General features: G+C 41.4%; 1 protein-coding gene across 6 annotated transcripts in view; it reads right to left on the bottom strand.

Moving 5' to 3' along the window:
* Nucleotides 1–2,290: 2,290 nt before the first annotated feature.
* LOC117486782 (b(0,+)-type amino acid transporter 1-like) overlaps nt 2,291–23,212 on the bottom strand; it is a 43,889-nt gene continuing 22,967 nt past the window's right edge. The window contains exons 1-8 of one of the 6 annotated variants that reach the window (XM_034135328.1): nt 19,183–19,690; nt 16,390–16,573; nt 10,702–10,709; nt 6,228–6,361; nt 5,380–5,509; nt 5,160–5,284; nt 4,536–4,623; nt 2,291–3,188 (exon numbers count right to left, since the gene is read on the bottom strand). In XM_034135328.1, the coding sequence (XP_033991219.1) occupies nt 2,958–3,188; nt 4,536–4,623; nt 5,160–5,284; nt 5,380–5,509; nt 6,228–6,361; nt 10,702–10,709; nt 16,390–16,573; nt 19,183–19,665 (1,383 nt within the window). In that variant the 5' untranslated portion in view covers nt 19,666–19,690 and the 3' untranslated portion in view covers nt 2,291–2,957. Of the gene's footprint in view, nt 3,189–4,535; nt 4,624–5,159; nt 5,285–5,379; nt 5,510–6,227; nt 6,362–6,990; nt 7,745–10,701; nt 10,710–16,357; nt 16,574–18,966; nt 19,691–23,212 lie in introns of those variants that run through there. The other 5 variants (XM_034135327.1, XM_034135323.1, XM_034135325.1 and 2 more) reach the window with 5 other exon arrangements.

The raw sequence follows: 23,212 nt of genomic DNA, 5'->3' as shown, positions 1-23,212 counted from the left end.
GTGGTCTTAACCGGTCTTGACATAACATCTCGAGTCCTATAGGTCTGATACAGAGACAATACGAAACCAAATGCAGTCGATTCCGAGACCAATACCGTTAAAAAGTGGTTTGGAGACCGGTCTCGAGTACAACACCAGCAAATATTCTCATCCTAATGATTATTAATTATGATTCCCCTCTCTTCTGATACCAATACTGTGCCGATGAGAAAGTGTAGGCTACCTGTAACACTCTCCAAACTAGGAGCGGAATCATTCGAAAGATATAATATAGGATAATGCTATACAATGCTAACGGAGGCGACACATACGTTATTCACACGCTTATCCACACGTACGTTATCAACACGCATATCTAAGATAGTGCTTTCTAAGCTACGCCGCCGCTACGTGAGCGCGTACTTTGAGCGCGTACTTTGAGCGCACCTATGGTACGTCGCCGTGACGTCTGACGTCTGACATCATCATGACGTCGCCTGTATTCTACGTCAACCCATTCACAATTGATGGAGGCGTTGGCGCACGTTGACACGTCAGTTCTCCGCTCAGTTAGCTTAGTTATCTGTTCTTTGGCACAAATCACACCTCATACAAATCACACCTCATACACAGACACCATAGCCTGCATGGCAGGGGCCATCGCCGGGGCCCACTACGGCATCGAGGCTATCCCTCAGTCGTGGATAAAGTGCTGCGAGGGGGCGGAGGATGCAGACATGAATGCAGAGCGGCTTCACATGCTGTACCAGCAAACATCACAGGGGGGCGGGACAGGGGAGCCGAGCTGTGGAGCTGAAAGCCAATCAAAAGCTTCTAACGGCACAGAGAAGAAAGCCAGAGCGGAGTGATTCTTACTGAGTGACACACACACACACACACACGCACGCACGCACGCACACACACACACACACACACACACACACACACACACACACACACACACACACACACACACACACACACACACACACACACACGTGATGATTTCAAAACTATGACAAAATATGTTTTTTTTCCATGACTGAAGGGAGACAATGATGAGGCGGCATTGATGCCATTGAAGACCAACTGTGACATCAACATCAACATGCAATATTCATGAAAACAAAAATGTAGTTAAAAAATATAAACTTCACTAAAATCATTTTATTATAACTTCTACTTCTGTTCCCATCTCTGTCTCTCTGAAAAACACACATACCACATGCCCTACCGCTCAATTATTCTCCGTCAGACAGTTGTCAGTGCTACTAAGGCATAAAGTCAATGTACAAGTTGAATTGGGTTCGGGTTATTATTTTATATTATGATTTTTTTTTTTTCCATGTCAGGCGTAGCAGATTGGCTCTCATTACGGGCTGGGTGGGTGCGCATCACCAATAAACACAGTCAGTATGAATGGGGGTCGAGCTGCGTTTTTATTATCAAATAATTATAAGATGCTATCTTCTGTGAACAAAGTTTGTCACAAATGACAGAATTATTGGTTTCGGCTGGCCTAGATTTGATGGAAATAGAATAAAAGTTGACTAAATGTTATAACTTCATATCGACTAAAACTATGAAGGCTAACTACGATGACTTAAATTCTAAACTAAAAAGCGCTTTTATAATTGATGAGCTCAAATATTCCTTCAATTTTAAACTCAATCTCAAACAGCTGCCAAGCTTAACACTTACACATAAAGAAACATCTTGACTCGTAGGCTTCAGTAGTGGGGGATCGACCCCCCTACGCCATGAGCCACAGCCACTACAGAATGTTAAAGTAAAACAAACAAGATACGTAACCAGACAGACTAGATTCACTTTATATGATATGTGTTGTCATAGATACATTTGGTGTGTGTATGCATGCCCGTATACACACACACACTCTGCTCTTTCCTGTTTTGTGTTAAACAATCTTCTGTCTTGTGAAAGTTGCACTATTGATTGGCCATGTCTTGTTTTTATCCGTTTGATGGATAACAATTATTTAATAAACATTTTTTTGTAAATTCACATCTGTATCAGTGCTCATTTTGTATTTAAGATTCAAAACATCAAATTAGATTAAGGAAGGTCAGCTCAATGGAGATGGAGACTCTTAGTAAGCTAAATGTTCAGCAGGTTAATATATAGCTTATTCTTTGGTTTGTGCTAACATAATTACAGTGGTGGAAAGTCACTCGGGACAGTCAAGTACTACTTAAGTACACATTTCAGGTACTTAAACTTGAGTATTTTCTTTCTATGCTTCTTTATACTTCTACTCCGTTACAATTCAAAGGGAAATATTGCACTTTTACTAAGAAGCTTTATTTGACAGACACTTTATAGATTCAGATTTTCATATACACAACACATAACCACATTAAAAAACTTAAAAAAATGATGTGTTGATGTGGATTAACCTACACTTAACTAAAACAATGAGTGAAAACAAAACTTTATTTGCTAATTTTCACAGTTTCAGCTTCTTAAGTGTAGATTTGCTGCGTTTTCTTCTAAATATATATATATATGGCCTATATATAACCTGGGAATTCCTGTGTTTATTTTCATTTGAGCTTGTTATAAATGTTAATTTGCAAAAGTTTCCAGATCAAAATGTTTTTAAAGAAATCTTGCAACAAAAAGCACAGGAATTCTCAGGTGTTTAGGTACACAGGCTGTCCAGCAACATGTCATATTTTACCCTTCTTCTAATAGATTGACATTTTGAATACAGATGTACTAGTTTTTCTTTGTGCTCGCATCAGCTAAATGCACCTGTGCAAAAAGACAACACATATCAGAGTGTTAAAAGTCAAAGACAAACAACTCATCAATGACAAACAAGAGGTAATAGTAAGTTGCTACCAAATGTAAACCGCAACATCTCATGAGTGTCATTGCAAAAAACAGGTGTAGTTGAAAAGCACAAGCAACAAAACTGGAACAACAGCCTTTTCTTCTGGATTCTTCCACCAATATCACAGGTTTTTCTCTGTCGGGGCCACCTCTAAGAAGAGCTGCAGGAACACTGTTAGCTTGGTCAGCAACCCTGGGCAGAGCTTGAAATGGATGAAGGGAACGTACACTATAGCTCCACTGAGGATAAATAAAGACACATAGAGGTATTCTATCTGAGGGTTGTCTAGGATGGGTGCAAGAACAAGGAATATTGCCACAATGATGACCAGGACTGGGAGTATAATGGGAACCTGTGGAAAAAGAGAGACAGATTCTCATACGTGTTAAGACAAATGTTAATGTTGATGGTGTTTAAAGGGGCCCTATTATGCAAATGTTCAGGTTCATATATTTGTATTTTGTGTCTCTACTCTGACATGTTGACAGCTCTTTATTTTTATGATACTGCCTGTGCTGCAGCACCTCTTTTAACCCTCTGTCTGAAACCAGAGCCCAGTCTGCTCTGATTGGTTAGCTGGCCAGCTCTGTTGTTATTGGTCAACCGCTTAGAGATGTGTCGGAAACGTCCCACCCCTTACACTTATCATGTACAATGTGTTACAAGTGGGGCAAGCACCTTAAATAGTGATGTCACTATGGGGGGGTGGGGGGGGGGGAGAATTCCCTCTGGAGGGATCTTTGGGATTAAGGCCCCGCTCACACGGGACCGTTTGCGTTTATGCACAGTATGCGTATTCAAAAAAGTGTTCCGTTCACATGCATTTGTTTCATTTAACGTGTCTGTTCAAACGAGACCGCTGGAAACGCTGTAGTACATATGCCGGGACTGTAAGTGGCGCTGTAACTTCCGCCACAAAATACACCAAAAGCAGTGAAGAAGACTCCGCAGCAGCCCCGCAGCAATGTTGCCATGGCTACCCTTCTGTTTACGCCCCGCCGTGGATTTAGCAACATGTAGTTCATGTAATTCTCCATGTCCACTTGTTGCTGATGGTTGTGGTAGAGGAGCTGTATATTTTTGCACTAATATCTGTAGCATGGTCAGTAGCAGTAGCACTAGCAGTAGCTACTGACAGGAGGAGGAGCATGTCTCCGTGGAGAGGACTCGCTCAGAGAGATATTCTCTACAAACACCGGGTGAGATCCTCCTTTGTCAATATAATGGATCAATGCATGAAATCTGACTCTGTTTATTTTGTTTAAGGAGTATATTGGGCGTTAACAATTCTGGTTTGCCTTTTATAATATTATTTCATTCAAGAACCCCTTGTGCGTTTAATTAACACAGCCATGCTACAGCAGTGAGCAGGAGAGGTGGGGAAAGGCGGGGCTATCGTTATTTTTTCAGGAAATATTCGTATAGAGGTGATTACACGGACTCGGTTGACCCCCCAGAGCGTTTCGTTTGCAAATCTATCCACCTTGGGACCCGTTATCGTTTGTGGGGTCAGTTTCTATCGGCCTCGTGTAAATAATAGGGCTATACGCACGCGAAACTATGCAGATACAAGCAGTTTTCTCCTCGTGTAAACGGCGCCTAAGCCTTTGCAGACCATTTACATGAACTAAAACCTATACTGGCAAACCCCCAAAAGCATAATAGGGCCTCTTTAAGATTGAATGTGTGTGATACAGACCTTGTATGGCCTGGGGAGCTCCGGCTTCTTAATCTTGAGATAGACAAGTCCAGAGAGGGTGATGCCATAGAAAAACCAGGCAGTGAAACTAACATGTAATAAGGAAGAAATGTCAACATTAAATACATGCAAAGGCAGAAAATGATAAAATACCAGACATCTATTTTCTATAACTCTATGTCATGTTTTTGGGCCTTTTGGGGCTTTTGTCAGGATAGGGGAATCCTTCACACAGCCTTTATACTGTCATTATCATGCAGGCTAGTTATCCATAACTGGCAATACCCACAACCTCCAAAATGTATTTGATGGTTAAGAGATCATTCATGAATGAAACTAGAAAAAACGAAGCGTCCATTCCTGGACTATGGGAATCTAATCTTTAAACGTCCTCGTATGTCATGTGCTGACCATACAGTCATGGTTTTTATTTTTAGGATACACTGGATACATCTATTAATTATTTCATATTGAATACTTAAGATACTTGAAACCCTCTTTAGTTTTTGTTTTTTTTGTGAGGATTAGGGTTTTTAATCTACTATTAAATATGTATTTGTTAAACTGAAATCCAATCAACTCAAAACAAACCTAAAACACATGCAAATCAGACCCAGCTTTCACCTGAAGAAGTTGACAATGCTCTGGAAGTCTCCGGGGATCAGCACCAGAAGAGAGACCACAGTGGTAAAGATCAGCGCTGGAGATGGAGTCAGTCTGCGGACATGAGCCATGGCTAGGATATCTGGCTAGAGAGTAAACACAAGTCAGTGCATGAAGATCGTCACGCTTATGCTCCTGAACAATCTAACTATTATTTTAATCATAAAGTGGAGATGCTAACCAGGTGACCTTCCCTGGCAGCAACAAAGCACACACGGCCCCCACTGAAGAACGTTCCGTTCAGTGAGCCGAAAGCAGACAACGCTGCGGCCACAGACATGGTCCAGCCCCAGCTTCCTAACACTTTGTTCCTGTGGAAAAAGTCACAAGTTCTCACAAAAGTTGCAACAGGAACCTTTCCAATGTTCTAAAGCCACATGCTGCAGTACATAGAAAGTGTAAACATGGGAATTTTATTCAGACTTGTCCTGAAAATGTTTGGATTGAAGATTAACTGAAAACGTTTTGTTTGGCAAGGTAATCTCTACGACGTATTTTATGTTTTAGAACAAAACTTGTGTTAAACACAGACCTTATTTTTAGCTTTAGCCACAAACACGTACAAAAATAAAAACCGTCGACTTTGAGACAAGGAAATCGGACGTGGTAAAATGCTAACTGAAATCCGGGTTTTAGGACTCACTTCTGCACCACACCATCAGAACCAACTTTTTGTGCTCATATTGCATTTTGGGTAATGTATGCGCAACGTTGAAATGCTATATAAATACTCTAAAGTTTCAGACATAGGGTACATAGATGTATTCAGACAGACACTATGACAAAAAGTATGTGTTTTTTGAACATTAAACATGTACCCAAGTTATAGAAGAAACCAAATATACAAATATGAAACTCCGAATTAGCATCATATGTATTCTTTGAAAAATCACTGTGTGATGTCACAGGAGTGCACTCTTTCCATGCTCCTTTGAAATGAGCAATTTTAACAGTCAAAATAGCATGTCAAGTTAACAGGCTGGATCTGTCTACCTGAATCTATTAAAACAATATCAGATGCTGTCTTACCCCCAGGTTACTGCTACAGCGCTTGAGGACATGAGCTCTTTTGGAGTCATAACCGTCAGGTAGCTCACATTCACCAGCAGGTATAAGCCAGTCACCAGAGAAATGGCTATCACAACCGCCCTGGGGAGATTCACCTGGAAGAAAAAAGGCAACATCATTTTTATGTTTAAGATAGCATGATGTTTAGTTGTAATTTTGACACTTGAATAATCGATTGACCTAAAATCCTTAACTGAAGTATTTTTCTGCTTTGACAAAGCACGTTTAAAAATGTTGGCACCAATCCTGTCCCATTAACAAAGTGATAAGGTTATGAAGTTTTTCAGTAAAACTATGACAGTCATCAAATGTTAGGTTTCCTCCCGATTACAATTGTCAATAAAAGGAAAATGATAGGATTCGATCATCCAATGACACGTCTTTTTTAATGCCCAAATTCCAACAAGGTTCACTGTAAGCTGAAGCTTTTTCTTTTAGGCAAGATGTTAATAATTGAATCTCTTCTAAGAAATGATTGCTTCAACTTTTGTCAAGCATTATAATATTCTACAATCATTGTTTTGATATAAAAATTACCAAATTCAATCTTAAAAAAAACCTAGATAATCTATTTTCACATTTTACAATCACTGCACACACTCACATGATAATAACACTAACAGACACACACCTTTGTCACAGTTAGATAAGACTAAAATTGCAGCAAACAAACACATGTCCTGACAGTGTCTTTATGCAACAATCCAATTCTTTACAGTCTCACCTCAGGTCTTTTTAGCTCCTCAGTGACATAGTTCAAGTTGTACCACCCAGCGTAAGACCAGAGTCCTTGATAAACACCCATTCCCAGAGTGCTCAAAGAGTACTGAGTGCCTTTAAATGCATTCTCAACTTTCAAATTTTCCACAATGACACTGCTGCTCTGTATGAGCTTCACTATTCCTCCGATAACAATAAATGTCAACACCAGCACTTTGGCCACCAAGAACACCACTTGGATTCTGACGGCAATCCGGGAATTCAAGATGTTTACTATGGCAACGACCAGTATAGCCACAGCTGCAACACACTTCACTACCAGATCAGGAGGTTGGCAGCTGTTGTAAAAGGGTGCTAGAGCATATTCTGCAATGCTAATCGCCATTGCTGCAATGCCAAACGGCTTCACAACCACAACAAAAGTGATTGCTGCAAAAAAAGCAGGGCATGAACCATAGATCCTCAGTATGTAGATGAATTCTCCACCAGATTCCTGGATGATTGTCCCAAGCTCTGCATAGGACAGTGCTGCAAACATAGCTACAACTCCAGAGAGAGCCCAGATCACCAGACTTGCTCCAGGGCTTCCAACGTAGCCCATTATAAACTGAGGGGACATGAATATCCCGGATCCGATCATGGTTCCTGATACTAGTGCTACACCACCAATCAGCCCAATTTCCCGCCTCATTTTCAGGGCTTTAGGTTCTTTGTCCGTCATGGTCATATCGGAGCGATGATTGGGAAAACAGTGCAGATGTAACAGAGACACCTGAAGAATGTAATCCAAAGATAATAAAAAGGGCTCAAAGTATTCCTTCGATTTTATATTAACTCGACTGAAGTTGTAAAACTTTTACTTTTACCACCACTATTGGAGGGGGTGTAGCCGCTGTAGAAGGGGGCAACAGCATAGTCAGCAAAACTCAGAGCAATTTATGTTGCAATGGTAGGTCTCATGGCCACGATGAAGCTGAAATAAAACATAAAGGCCACCATTTTCACTGTCGTCCGCAGCATGTAGATAAACTGTCCTCCAGACTCTGGTATGACTGTTCCCAGTTCAGCGTAGCAGAGCCCTCCCAACATGGATATCAACCCACAGCAAATCCAGATTACAAAGCTTGCCCCAGGGCTGCCGATAGCAGCCAGCACGTACTGGGGGAGATGAAAATCCCAGAACCTATCATGGTTCCAGCAATAAATGATACACCTGCTATGAGCCCCACTTCCCTCTTCAGATTGAGCTTCTGTGTGTTACCCTCCATCATTAGAGAGCTGCTGTCTTCTCAAACGCATTCGCAGTGGACACTGGACATGCACTAAACTGGCTGTAGATGAACTGCGAAATGTTGGGCAATTATGGAGCCGTGTCCTAAGAGGCAGACCCTAAACGGAGGCATGTTCCTCTTTGACTTTGGTCATTTCATCAAGTTATTTCCATTAGCAGACAATCATGTGTTCACTTTTTACTGCAAAGAATGTTAAATAATTATGGGTTTAGATGTCAGTGTAAATAAGTAGTCTGAGATTGTCTGCAAAATTGAGGCACAATATCTCTAAAATAAATGCTTGTTCCAAGGTTATTTCTCTGACTGACAGTAAAAAGTAATAAGAGAAACTTTGAGATTTGTTAACTGCAAACTCACAAGATGTGGAAAAGGTGAAATGTTTGTAAACCAAAACCCCTGAAGGGGGGCATCCTCCCCCAGAAGATTTATTTTAACATGTAAATGAAGTATTCTGGTAAACTCTGCGAAGAAAATAAAGAAAAAAGACAACATTTTCTTCCGGCTATCAACAGATTTCCATTATTACCAAGTTTGGAAAGATACAACAGGGTAACGTCAGTAAAAGATTATTACGACACACAAACACACGTTTATTGGCAAATAATCATCTAATGTTAAGTTAGCAACAAAAGAGACATACTTCAAACTCATGTCCAATCAAGTTGTATCCATGGATGTATAAAGTAATAGTTTTACCACAAAAAGTTCTTCCATGGAAGAGAAGACGATGCAATTACCTTGATTCCTATTGGCCAAAAAACTCCAGAAGCATCATCATCAAAGAGGTTTTATTGAGAACATTGTGAAGTGACAACACTTTTCAGAACGGTGTCTGGTCTCCAGTCTTCAAGACTATGGGAAATTGTTCTGGACACTTGCAACACCTCCCCCCCCCCTTGGTCATAATGTCGCTAACCCTAACACTTCTCTTTCCAGCAACTTTACACTGCCTGCAATCTAGTGTGCACTGAAATGTATTGCTTAATGAAGCCATGAAAACCACATAATCTGCAATAAAAAGAGACACCTGAGTTCACATGACCCTCGGATGTACTAAAAATATTCTGTCCACGTAGAAAAACACAGTCAGAACCAGTAATAGTTCTCTAGCATATCTTAGTTTAGCTTCCACAGGGAATTCTAAGAATGGCACAATACTGGAAATGTAGTTGTCCCAAACAATACCAATGAAATTCCAGAACATATCAATAGTGAGTTTACTGTGCCCAAACCACATTTTCTATTGTCCACTTGACCCCTGGATGTCGTTAGGCTGCCTTCGAATATTAAGAGTTTTGATCTTTGCTCACTCCAGGGGAGGGTGCAAACCTTGCCCAGCTGTGCCACTTTATACAGCTAAACTATCTCATTAACATGGACTTGTTATTATTATTGTGACGTCCAAAAAAATGCAATTACTTTTTGTCAGTAGTATGTACAGAAACAGCTCTCACTCCAAAGATCCTCTGAAGGTCATAGATGTAAGCTAAATCTAAGTGTACAGCGCACATTTTGAGTGGATGCGTAAACTCCCAAGACCTCTCCGGTATACTTGCAAGAACAAAGAGCTGTTCCACTGGTGACCAAGACAGAACCATACTGGTTCCCAGGGAATTTGTTTAAAGTTATTGAAGGGTCTTTCAAGGCAGTCCTACAACATTCAAAGCTTTCAGTCATCCACCCCTGGTGTCATGTCCCTGCAAGTGAGATCCCAAGAGCCTTTTGATTAGAAGAGGGACCACCACCAGGGAAATGGGCATGGCTTACTTAAAGGGGACCTATCATGCAAAATGCACTTTTGTACGTCTTTTATACATGAATATGTGTCCCCGGTGTGTCAGGGAACTCACCAAGTGTCAGAAAACACAACCCTCTCTCTTTTTCTCCATACCCAAATCTCTAAAAACGGGGCTGCAACGGAGCTGATACAGATTTGAAATTGTTCTGACGTCAGAAACAGGGAGCTCCGCCTATATGGGCAACTCTCCACCTATCAGGGGAATGGGGGGTTGGGCCACGGCCACGGCCATTGCCGCTCGAAAGCGCTGGAGACATTGTAGTACATATGCCAGGCCTGTAAGTGGCGCTGTAGTCTGCCACAAAAGCAGCGAAGAAGACTTCTCACAGAATCAGCCCTTGCAAAAACAGGGCTGGAAAAGAGCAAATAGAGCGAAATGAGGCATGGCTAAAATGCATGATCTGTTTGGTATTTTGAAAAAAAAACTTCACAGACATGTTTTATATAGGTATGGCCCTACAATATATTATTCAAATATAGCATGATAGGTCCACTTTAAACTATGCCCCCTCCACAAAGGATGGGATAAAACTCTTATACAGTGATACTCAGCAAAGAGTATCTCCAGGACTCCACAACATAATATTGAGCATGAAAGTTAATTTTGCCAAAAGTAAACTCTTACTTCTGGATGTTTTAGCTCCTCACTAAGATAATTCTAAGTTTTCCATCCACCAAATAACCACAAGCCCTGATAGAATTTGTTTCAACCTTTGTCAAGCATCATACAATTCTACAAACATTTTTTAATATGAAATGATCCATTTCGAATTTCAATCTTAAAAAAACAGCCCAGATAACACATTGAAGGTGTGGTAGGTAATTCACTTCAGAAACACTTTTTGTTATATTCCATGGAATGCTCTTAACATCCCGATAGCAATGAATATATTAAATGCTTTGACAATAAATACATACAAAAATGTCATCTGTGGAAGTCGTGGCGCTGTAAAAAGCACGACCAATTATTTGAGCCGGCCCGGCTAAAATAACTGGATGGCCTACCTGCCTGTCAGCCTTCCATCTCGTGCACAAACTTATCTCGTGCCCTCATTGGTCATGTGCGCGTTCGTGTGTGTTGGAGGAGGGGCTCTGTAAGGAAGTCTGAAGGAAGGGGCAGATTTTTTTCGGCTGCGTACTTTCAAATTCTAGCGCACTCGAGCTGGTTTCTCCATTCTTACCTACCCTACCTTTAAGTGAAGAAAATAATCATTACCTACCTAAAACCATCTGCGTGGCCTGCTTTTTATACCTAAAACTATTCTGTAATATTCCAACTTGATGGTTTAAGAAAAAATAATTCATCACTTAAACTAGAAAAATGTATTTGAATAATTGTTCGGATTTATTTGGGGGGGAAATGTGGCGTCCCTTCCAGGAATTAGGGTTTATAAGCTTTAGATGTTCTCATATGTCAAGTGCAGACTCTGCAGTTATTGTCATTATTTAAGGGCATTTATTAATTTATTATTAGGGCCTGAGCACGAAGTGTGCGAAGACCTATTGAAATCGGTCGTGTTCTTATTCTTATTTTACCGGGTCTGCGCTTTGGACCTGTTTTTGAGGGGGTTCCCACACTATTCACGTAGCGACATTTGGCAACGCCGCCAGGACGGGTGAACCATTTTACATTCTGGATTCGATGGTTGCAACATTTCCGACATGCTCACTAGCGCCACCTGTCAAAATTCAGTTTTCGAAAAATGTACATAGTCGCAGCGTAAATCGGATGGACCTGAAATTTTGCACACTTATCCGGGTGGAGCAGCCCTACATATTATCCTCTCATATCCCTAAGCTCCGCCTACTTTAATTTTTTTTTAATTAGCATAATGTGAAAAACAGTGAAATATGAACTATAATTTCAATTTTTGGCTTTTCAACACCAAACTTAGTGTACAGCATCAGTGGAGGGTCAGACACACTACCGTAGAACATGAGCACGACGTGTGGAAAAATGTGCCCGACATCAATCGCAACGTATTAGCAAAAAGGTGTGGCTTAGACATAAATGCTCCTAATTCATCCGCAATGTATCCAAATATCACAGATTTCGGTGGATAGGTTCAGTCTGTCTTGGGGAATAGGCACAAAAAAGCATGTTCATTTTGGACAATAGGGGGCGCCAAAAGCACAACAAATGTATACCTCAAGATCCGATGGACGAAATAAATATATTTTGTCATACACATACTGGCAGGATGAGTATGAACTGAGATTTAAAGGGGCGCAACCAATGACGGAAGTGGGCGTGACCTATTCAGTTTTTTTTCAAAATCGAAGGGTTAAAAAACGTACCGAGCCATAAGTAGCGGGAAAATACAGTTACGGCCTTTAAACTTGGAACACACGTCACAGACCACGGCCTCCTCCAGACTGTACAAAAACATTGTGCCTTTTTGCAAATACGGCTCAGTAGCGCCCCCTATTGTGCGGTAGTCACATATAGTTTCTCTGAGCGACCCGAGTCTTGGCACAGACATGCCTCATGGAATTGCCGACATATTTCAAAATGGCTTCTATTAGCCCCTCCCCCCATAAAGTCGGCCATTTTGGAAAATGTGCGTTTTAGGCGCGTTTTTGCAAACTAGTCCTAGGGAAATTATTGGAAAAATTCCAATCCAGCACAAGTTCAGCCCATATCCAATGTGATGCTAAATTGCGAAACGCATTGTCGACCGCTCACACGGGGTGCTCGTAAGCTAACGGAGAATGTGGCATGTTTGACGATTTAAATAGCACAAATTCGCTAAAATGAGCTTCGGACGTGAAACTTGGGACACACGTCACAGCCCAGGACCTTTTCCAGACTGTACAATAAAATCGTACGTTTTGTGAAATCAGCTCAGTAGCGCCCCCTATTGTGCGGTAGTCACATATAGTTTCTCTGAGCGACCCGAGTCTTGGCACAGACATGCCTCATGGAATTGCCGACATATTTCAAAATGGCTTCTATTAGCCCCTCCCCCCATAAAGTCGGCCATTTTGGAAAATGTGCGTTTTAGGCGCGTTTTTGCAAACTACTCCTAGGGAAATGATCGGAAAAATTCCAATCCAGCACAAGTTCAGCCCATATCCAATGTGATGCTAAATTGCGAAACGCATTGTCGACCGCTCACACGGGGTGCTCGTAAGCTAACGGAGAATGTGGCATGTTCGACGATTTAAATAGCACAAATTCGCTAAAATGAGCTTCGGACGTGAAACTTGGGACACACGTCACAGCCCAGGACCTTTTCCAGACTGTACAATAAAATCGTACGTTTTGTGAAATCAGCTCAGTAGCGCCCCCCTATTGTGCGGTAGTCACATATAGTTTCTCCCAGCGACCCGAGTCTTGGCACAGACATGCCTCATGGAATTGCGGACATATTTCCAAATGGCTTCCATTAGCCCCTCCCCCCAGAAAGTTGGCCATTTTCAGAAGTGGCCTGTTATTCATGCATTTTAACCACATTTTTGCTCACACCTCCTAGGGAAATGATCGGGAAAATTCCAGTCCAGGACACGTTGAGCCCATATCCAACATCATGCTAAATGGCGAATAAAATAGTTGCTAGCTCAATCGGGGCGGACGTTAGCTAACAGAGAATGTACCATTTTTGACGAGGATTAGGGTTAGGGTTAGGGTTAGGGTTAGGGGTTACTCCAAACTACTCGCATATAGTTTTCCAGATATTCACCACACACTGTATACACATTGCTCTTATGATTGCACACATATTTCAAATTGCTTTTCATTAGCCCCGCCCCCCAGAAAAATGGCCATTTGGAAAGATGGCCGTTTTTCATGCATTTTCTGCACATTTATGCACACTGCTCTTGGGGAAATGATCGTAAAAATTCCACTCCAGGACCAGTTGAGCCCATATCCACAGCCATGCTAAATTGGGAATAAAAAAGTTGCTAACTCAATCGGGGCGGTCGTAAGCGAACAGAGAATGTACCATTTTTGACGAGGGTTAGGGTTAGGGTTAGGGTTAGGGTTAGGGGTTAGTCACTCATCGCATATAGTTTTCCCCATATTCATGACACGCTGTATACACATTGCTATTATCATGGCACACATTTTTGACATGGCGTTTCATTAGCCCCGCCCCCAAGACAAATGGCCATTTTGAAAGATGGCCGTTTGCCATGCATTTTGAGCACATTTTTGCACACTGCTCTCAGGGAAATGATCGGAAACATTCCATTCAAGGACAAATTATGCCCATATCCACAGCCATGCTGAATTGGGAATGAAGAAGTTGCTAGCTCAATCGGGGCGGTCGTAAGCTAACAGAGAAGATACCATTTTTCACCATTTACACTATTTGGTTTCATGCAAAATATCAACTGTTTATTTGTAGATATCTACTAAAGCATACAAATACAGTGTGTAATGTTGGCCTGTTACTTATATTACTGAGTGATATATATTATACACACTCTTCTGCTTTCTGCACTGGCCTCAGCAGCTGTTGTCACTGTAAATGTCGGCTCACAATTAAAGCAGTTGTATTAAAAATATACATGGCCTAATATCCAGAGAAGATGCGTTTCTTGAGTAAACAAACGGTAAAGGGCAGAAAGTCTGCACAACCCACTGCACCACACGCCACGGTTACTGCTCCTCCAGACAGCTTCCGCCATAATCGATCCTCGACGAGCCTTTACAGAAATTCCATTTGCTTCCAGGCGGCGCGCCCACATCCGTTTCCGGGTCGCTGCCGGAGGACCTGGGACTAGTGATGGGAATTCCGGCTCTTCTTGGTGAGCCGGATCATTTGGCTCGGCTCACCAAGAAGAGCCGGCTCTTTCGGCTCCCAAACGGCTCTTCAGTTTACCACATATTATACCTTTTATAATTCAATCAAATGTAGCCCTTTTTTGACTAATGATTTATATGTGTACACATATCACTTAAATTATTCAATACATCCTTGGTACTGAAGTATTCAAAAGTAAAAATTACATGTTTAATATCAATTATTTGCTGTGGCCAATTGTTTTCATTGCATTTACAGACCCTTGTATCTCTCTGATACCACCCAATGAATGCACAGACTTGCTTGTAGAACCACGCTACACAAAGCAGATAGCAACACCTATAAAAACTTAAGCATAGACATTTAAAAAAAGGGGCTACTGTATCGACATTTTAAAATTATATTTAAAGAAAAGGCCCTGACAAAACAGCAGGGCTCTATTTCAGTATTAACTATAGAAAAAAAGACAGCAACAGCTGACATCAAATCTTTGCCGAGCCCAAGGATAATCATAAATAAATAACATAGTGAAAATAAATATATTGCAATGCTCAGTACAGCAGCATCCAACCGTCTCTAATCATAAAAAAACATAATACAAATAAATGTATTGCAATGCTCTAAACAGCAGCATCCAACAGTCTCTAATCCTTGGATATTACATGCCACTGCATGCATGCACGGAGCAGCTGTAGCGCGGAGATCATCATATCATTCTGTCTTGTATTACTTAACAAAAAATAACAAAAACAAAAAAACGGCTCGTTCGCGGGCGCGAGCCGGCTCCCGTCGTTCACTTAAAAGAGCCGGCTCAAAGAGCCGGCTCGTTCGCGACCGACACATCACTACCTGGGACTCCGGGACGCAAACATTTGACAAACGGCTCATTTCGGCGGACTCGCGCGCGTCCGCTGGACGCCGGGACGACCGGCGACACTCCCCTACAGGCGCTCGGATGCGAAGGCCCGCCCACAACTGCGTGCACATCTGTGACCGCAGTTTTAATTTTCATATTGATCTATGATCTTTCAATTCCCACTTGTGGCTGTGTTTTACAATCACTGCACACACTCACATGATAAAAACACTTGCATACACAAACCTTTGTCACAGTTAGATAAGACTTTGATTGCAGCAAATAAACACATGTCCTCACAGTGTCTTCATGCAACAATCCAGCTCTTTACAGTCTCACCTCAGGTCTTTTTAGCTCCTCAGAGATATAGTTCAAGTTGTATCAGCAGTACCACAGTGCTGGAATACACTGTTACAAGTCAAAGTCCTGCATTCAAAATGTAACTCAAGTATGATTAATATGAGATGATGTTTGTGGTAAGGGATAGGTGTTCTTGACCAATGTGAATTTATCATTTTGTATGATAAGTATTGATTGCCCAACAAAATGAATAAACAATGAGGAAACAAAAAAGATACGAAGTTGAAAGTAAATCTACAATGTGAAGATTGTATCATAGTTCATTGCACATGTATATAATGTCAAATTAACATTTGCATTTCATCGAGTCTTACTTCTGGATGTTTCAGTTCCTCAGTTATCAAATTCAAAGTGTTCCACCCCTCAAAGGACCACAAGCCCTGATAGAAAGCAATGCCAATGGAGCTGACATCAGCCTTTGTGTTCTCAAAGGGCTCTTCAAAGTTCTCAGTGTGTCCCTGGAAAAGCATCACAACGCCTCCCAATATGATCACGGCCAGTGCGACTAGTTTGAATACCATGGAAACCACCTGGATGCCGGTGGCCATGCGTACGCTCACACAGTTGACTATGGTCAGGCCCAAGATAGCTGCTGCAGCCACGCATTTCACCACCAAATGTGGAGGGGTGCTGCCACTGTAGAAGGGGGCAACAACATATTCAGCAAAGCTCAGAGCAATTCCTGTGGCACTGGCAGGCCTCATGACCACGATGAAGCTGAAGGAAAACATAAAAGCCATCACTTTGCCTGTCGTCCGCAGCATGTAGATAAATTCTCCTCCAGACTCTGGTATGACTGTTCCCAGTTCAGCGTAGCAGAGCCCTCCCAACATGGATATCAACCCACAGCAAGTCCAGATTACAAAGCTTGCCCCAGGGCTGCCGATAGCAGCCAGCACATACTGGGGGGAGATGAAAATCCCAGAACCTATCATGGTTCCAGCAATAAATGATACACCTGCTATGAGCCCCACTTCCCTCTTCAGATTGAGCTTCTGTGTGTTACCTTCCATCGTTAGAGAGCTGCTGTCTTCTCAAACGCATTCACACTAGACATGCACTAAACTGGCTGTAGATGAACTGCGAAATGTTGGGCAATTATAGAGCCGTGCCCCAACGACCAGCCACTAAACCGAGGAGTGGCGACTGAACTGAGACTTTGCTCATTACATCCAGTTGTTTTCCCTTAACAGACAATTATGTTTGAACTTTTTACTGCAATCATTTAAAATAATTATGGGTTTGAGTGTTAACCAGTGGTAGTTAGATGTTTGGGTGTCAGGGTAAATAAGTAGTCTGAGATCGTCTGCAAAACTGAGGGACATTTAAAAAAGAATAGTTAAAAGGTTATTTCTCTGACAGTAAATTGTAATAAGACACACTTTTGGCGCATTTCCACTACACGGCCTCGCTCGGTATGGCTAGGCCTCGTTAGGACTGGCTCACTTTATGGCGCATTTCCATTACAGTTTAGGAACTGGGGTAGTATCTATAGTAACGCAGTGTAGGCGGAGCCGTGACGTCATCTTCAATGAGAACCCCAGAAAAACAACATCAGCCGTTAGCTGTTAGCACTCAGAGCTCACAGCTCCTCATATCTGTTCAGAAACTAGACAAAAGTTAAACAAGTACAAACCACAGACTGCCTGTGTCATGGCGAATACAGTCGCTGGTTGATTTATGTCTGTATGGGCCGTTGTTGTGAGTGTGGACGGTCGGAGCATATACTGCGTTAGCTTAGCCGATCTCCATTTAGAAAACACGCATTTTAAAAGGTTTTTAGTCTGCCGTCTGTCTGCAGACTTGTCAAAGCATTAATTCATGGTTTTTACTAACCGGTATCAGTATGTTGTTACTTCGCCATCATTTTGAAACGTGTATTACAATTAAATCACGGTCAAATATGTTCATCTTGTTGTAGTTGTAGCCCCCTTGCCAGCGATTCTCTCTCTAGTTTAGCATACTCAGCCCGACTCAGCCTGGTTGTTCCTGGCCCTCGAACCACGATTTTATGGGGCCAGAAAAACTGTGAATTAGGACCTGCTAGCCGGTACTAGGCCAAGTGGAAACGCAACCAAAGACGGGCCCCGCACGGCTCGGCACGCTTAAAGCGAGCTCCACCCTGCAGTGGAAACGCGCCATTTGAGACTCTTTAATTCTTTCTATGAAACTTCGATAAAAATGTGGGAAAACTTGATAGACTCCCATTTTAAAAATGTTTAAAATTATATTAACAATGACATTTCAGAACTTATTTTTTAGCTTAATTAAAGATGTACAACATTGATTTTCTCTTTCAAAGAAACAAGGTATGTCAAGCAAAACAGAGATGTATTATGTCAATAGAGAGTTTACTGTGCTCCAACCACATTTTCTATTGTCCACTACCCCCGGATGCCTTTAAGCTGCCATTGCATGATAAGAGTGTTGATTTCTGTTCACCACAGGGATGGGTGCAGAGCCTTTCTTAGCTTTGTTTCAGCTCCCCCCCCTGATGTGCCACGGTATAACAAAGAGCTGGTCCCCTGGTGACCCAGACAGAACCAGCCCAGGATGCTAATATATAGAGAGCGAGAATTGCTTTTAATCTAGCCCCTCCCCTAGAAATACTTTGCCCTCAGAGACAATGTTAGGACCTATAACTCCTTTTATTCTTTAATCAAGCTTGTAAATGACTATGAAGTTATTCTGCCCTTTTTATGACCTCACAATGAAATGATTGCGGTACTTTACTGCACTGTTAGTGAAGATGTCTCAGAATACATTGCTAATTGCACCTATTGCTAAATGCAAGTATACCATCTCTGTACTTTTGATTTGTCACACATGATAACAAGATCTTTATACATTATAAGTAAACTGTATGGTAAATTAAGAAAATATTGAAAATGAAAGTTAATTGTGCAAAAAGTAAAACTCTTACTTCTGGATTCTTCAGTTCCTCAGTTAGGTAATTCAAAGTGTTCCACCCGCCAAAGGACCACAAGCCCTGATAGAAAGCAATGCCAATGGAGCTGATATCAGCATTTGTGTTCTCAAAGGGCTCTTCAAAGTTCTCAGTGTGTCCCTGGAAAAGCATCACAACGCCTCCCAATATGATCACGGCCAGTGCGACTAGTTTGAATACCATGGAAACCACCTGGATGCGGACAGCCAAGCGTACGCTCAGACAATTGACGGCGGTCAGACCCAAGATAGCTGCTGCAGCTATGCACTTTACTGCCAATATTGGAGGGGTGCAGCCGCTGTAGAAGGGGGCAACAACATATTCAGCAAAGCTCAGAGCAACTCCTGTGGCACTGGCAGGCCTCATGACCACGATGAAGCTGAAGGAAAACATAAAAGCCACCACTTTTCCGGCTGTCCGCAGGATGTAGATAAACTCTCCTCCAGACTCTGGTATGACTGTTCCCAGTTCAGCGTAGCAAAGTCCTGCTAGCATGGATATGAAACCACAGAGGGTCCATATAATAAGACTTGCCCCGGGGCTGCCGATAGCAGCCAGCACAAACTGGGGGGAGATGAAAATCCCAGATCCTATAACGGTGCCAGCAATGAATGATATACATCCTATAAGGCCCACTTCCCTCTTCAGATTGATCCTCTTTGTGTCACTCTCCATTGTTGGACTGTTACTGTCTCCTCAAAGGCATTCCCTAACCCTCGCCCTGTGTCCTGAGAAGGCGTTGATTCCAGTGTAGACATGCCCATTTTTTCGATTGCAGGGTTTTACGATGAGATTGCTTCCTTCACAGATACACATAAATAATCACATATTCTTAATCCCTTATTTTCACAGGGAAATGTGACACATTACTTTTACAATTGTATTTATTTATAATATTGCACACATGCCAGCTATATAATTGTTTATTTTCTACGCTTTTTAATTTCTAATAATGTGCAAAAAATGTTTTGGATCAAATAAAGTATATCTTATTTTATAATCTGAATTGTAATTCAATAATGTGTAGTCTTTCATTATTTTGAAAATGGACTGTCTCCATAATTAAAATGTTTATGTTAAGGAATAATTCTTCTAGATATCTAACCTTTTGCTCTGTGACGTGTTATCTCCTTTAACCTGTTCCACTCTGAGCCTGTTTTTCAGGTCTCAGGCTCGAAAATGACATTCCCAGAACAAATGACCATATCTTCCCTTCTAAAAGGGTTAAATTAATAATCTTTTCTCAAAGTAATGATAAACCTGTGAGTTGGATGTAGAAGTGTCAGAATCAATATAAATGTTTTTTATTTTAAAGAAAATTCAGATTTTACATAGTAAAAAACTGTAAATTATAGTGTCCGTCCAAAAATTATTTTTTACAGATAGTGAAAACTACCCTTGGATGATGGGTTAGTAGACTAAAAGCTTTAGGAATCCAAAGTACAACATATAATAAGTACCCTGTATCAAGATTGATGCAAAACAAGTGAAATTTGACCTTTTTAGAGAGATTTAGCCAAAAACTGGGCCATCTGGGGTCATTTGGGTGGATTTGACCTATCTCTGGCCCCCCTTGCTCGATCTGGTTGGTTGACATACCCTTGTGACCGTTAGAGCCAATAGAATCGAAGGAGGATACCTACATAGACACACATTGTAAAGAAAAAATGTTGCCGCTTCGCGTGTGGAAAGCGAAACTAAACTGGAGGAATGTCTCCTTCTGGAGTTTGGAAACTAAAACGCAGTTGTATTGCTTATGGATTATCAGAAATAATTTCAAAGAAGGCACAGACACATAGGATGAACCTATGGATTAACTGCAGCATCGTTTTTTTATCGTTTTAATGCCATTGAAGACCACTTTTGACCAAGGTAAGCCATATTTATATGTTTAGCTTCTTGGCTCCACATGTGATGATGTACGCTTTCGTTGATAGCGTCGCGAATGTTTATCACTGAGTGTTGAGGTGGGCACCGTTAGATTCAGTGTCTCCAGGACACCAAAAAATAGTGTTTGGTTGTGCATCTAGGATAAGTAATAAGGGAGTTCTGAGTGAGTTTATGTGCCTTTGTCGGTCCCGTTTTTTCGATCGAGGCTAATTCAGAGGCTGAGTGCTAGCATTGTGGGTTTTTTTTGAAAAAAAAAATTAAAAAGATCAGTTAGCTGAGTTTCTTCCCGTTACATGGATATAACACATTCATAGTTTTATTCAATATTAAGATTCCTTAGACGTTGTTTCCTGCAAATGACGCGTTTATCCGCCCGGTACCGGGGGGAAGGCGTGAAACAGGTTAAGGAAAGGCCTTGGTGCCATATGTGTTGTTGTCACCAGTGTGTGACCGGTCAACTTGACTGGCACGAAGGGTAATTGTTGTGGGAACACTGAGGCACTTCTTTATCGGTGTTTGTGGGCTCTAGGATGTGAAATCCTTGAGGCCATGAGCGTCGGACGCAGGTGACTCAGTGTTTAGTCTACTCCTTCAGAGATGTTGATTTCTCTCTGTGAACCTGTTAAAAGGTCTAGCATAGAGAGAGGTTCTTCAGAATTGACGTGGCAACTCTATCGTGTGGTCAGAACCTCTGACTCTTTGACTTGTGATGTGAATCCTCCGGCCGAATACTCTGAATAAACCCATCAGTGTTTGACATCAAAGCTCCAACTCTCACGTGTCTCCTTCCTGAATCGGTGACTCCATGCATTACTACAATTCTAATAGTTGTTAAACTACTGACAAGTTTTCTGAAACCGAGCTTATGAACAAAAGAGTAAAGGTCGCTGGATAAGCCAGGATCAATATATTTGTTGACGTTTTCATTACAGTGTGCATAATAAATGTGTTAAATGAATTGAGCAATTATTTAAAAAGTATAATGTTGCAATCTCTTTACAATAAGTAATTACAGTTAACAAAGAAGTAGAGGTTGTTTTCCAAGGGCCTCTCCTTCACAGCCCTACACTTTAAATCATGAGACTTTCAAATCATAACAGACAAAGATCGGTATCACTTTGTGTTGCAAGCCAAATCCATGTAAAGGTTCTACTTGAGCCCAATTTAAATACCATAAAGAAAGTATTGAACCCAGCTCAAGCTACATGTCAAATGTATTTAATTAATGTACAAGTGTTTTGATTTATTTCAAATGTTCTAATCTCAGCTTCTTTCGAGTTCAGTCTAAGCAACAAATTGTTTCTCATAACATTCTCACTGCTGTCCCAAATGTTTTAACCTTGGGCAGACAAGCTGTTCACACACCCACACACACCCACACACACCCACACACTTTGGATAAGTAGTCACCTTATCCACATTGTAAATTGTTGCCTTCTTTAAAGTTATTAGTAATTTAAGATTAATTATTAAATTAAATGTGGTACATAAGATAAAATAACTTGACTTGACATTTTGTTCACAACATTAGACCTGTCCTCTAATCTCTACTAGAATAAGATAAGTGTGCATGTTTGGATGTTTTAACACTCCTGTAATGTACCTAATCTTGATATCTTTTTCATTACAGAGCTGGGAAAATGGTGTATTGATTAGATTCTGATCCGTGCAAGTCCAATTTTGACTGACTTTAGTTCTAATGTTAATGTTAATTTGACTTCAACCCATAAGTAATTATTTAAATTAACTCTAAATGTCACATGATGATGGATTAGTGTTCCACATTTCTTCCACTAATTTGTTTTACAATTAGGCCAAAGGTAAAGAGAGACATTGATGACCTTGTGTCCCTTTTGTTAGTACGTGGTTCCATTTTGTCTATGGCCTTGGACGGCTTCACTAAAAGTCACCCAGTTCTGCCCTGCTGCAGTCCGGCTGAGTGCAGTCACAGAGATGCTATGGCTGCTCTACATGACATTAATGGTCTGGTCTGAATGGACACCATTTCCTGCTCCCAGAGAGAATGACACTCCTCAAACTGAACATTACAGCCGTTGATACTGTCTCACATGGGTCTGCTCCCCCCCACCGAGCCATGAACTGAAAGCATGACATCTGCTATAAACACTTGGAAGCCTCCCTGTCACACCAGCACCAACCCTTGGGTCAGTCAGATGAGACTAACGGCTTCACTTAGGGCATTTGGTTCAGATACATGACTCTCGTTACCGCAGAGTGGGTTGTTTTTAAGGCTATTCATACTGCTATGATGCCTGTAAGTTGGCGAGCTGGTAAAAGCCCCTACTATTGTTTCAAATAGGCCTAATGTCAG

This window comes from Trematomus bernacchii, unplaced genomic scaffold (assembly GCF_902827165.1).
Source record: "Trematomus bernacchii unplaced genomic scaffold, fTreBer1.1, whole genome shotgun sequence".
Lineage (NCBI taxonomy): Eukaryota > Metazoa > Chordata > Actinopteri > Perciformes > Nototheniidae > Trematomus > Trematomus bernacchii.
Note: the sequence above shows the minus strand (reverse complement) of the source record. Positions and strands in the feature narration are given on the sequence as shown.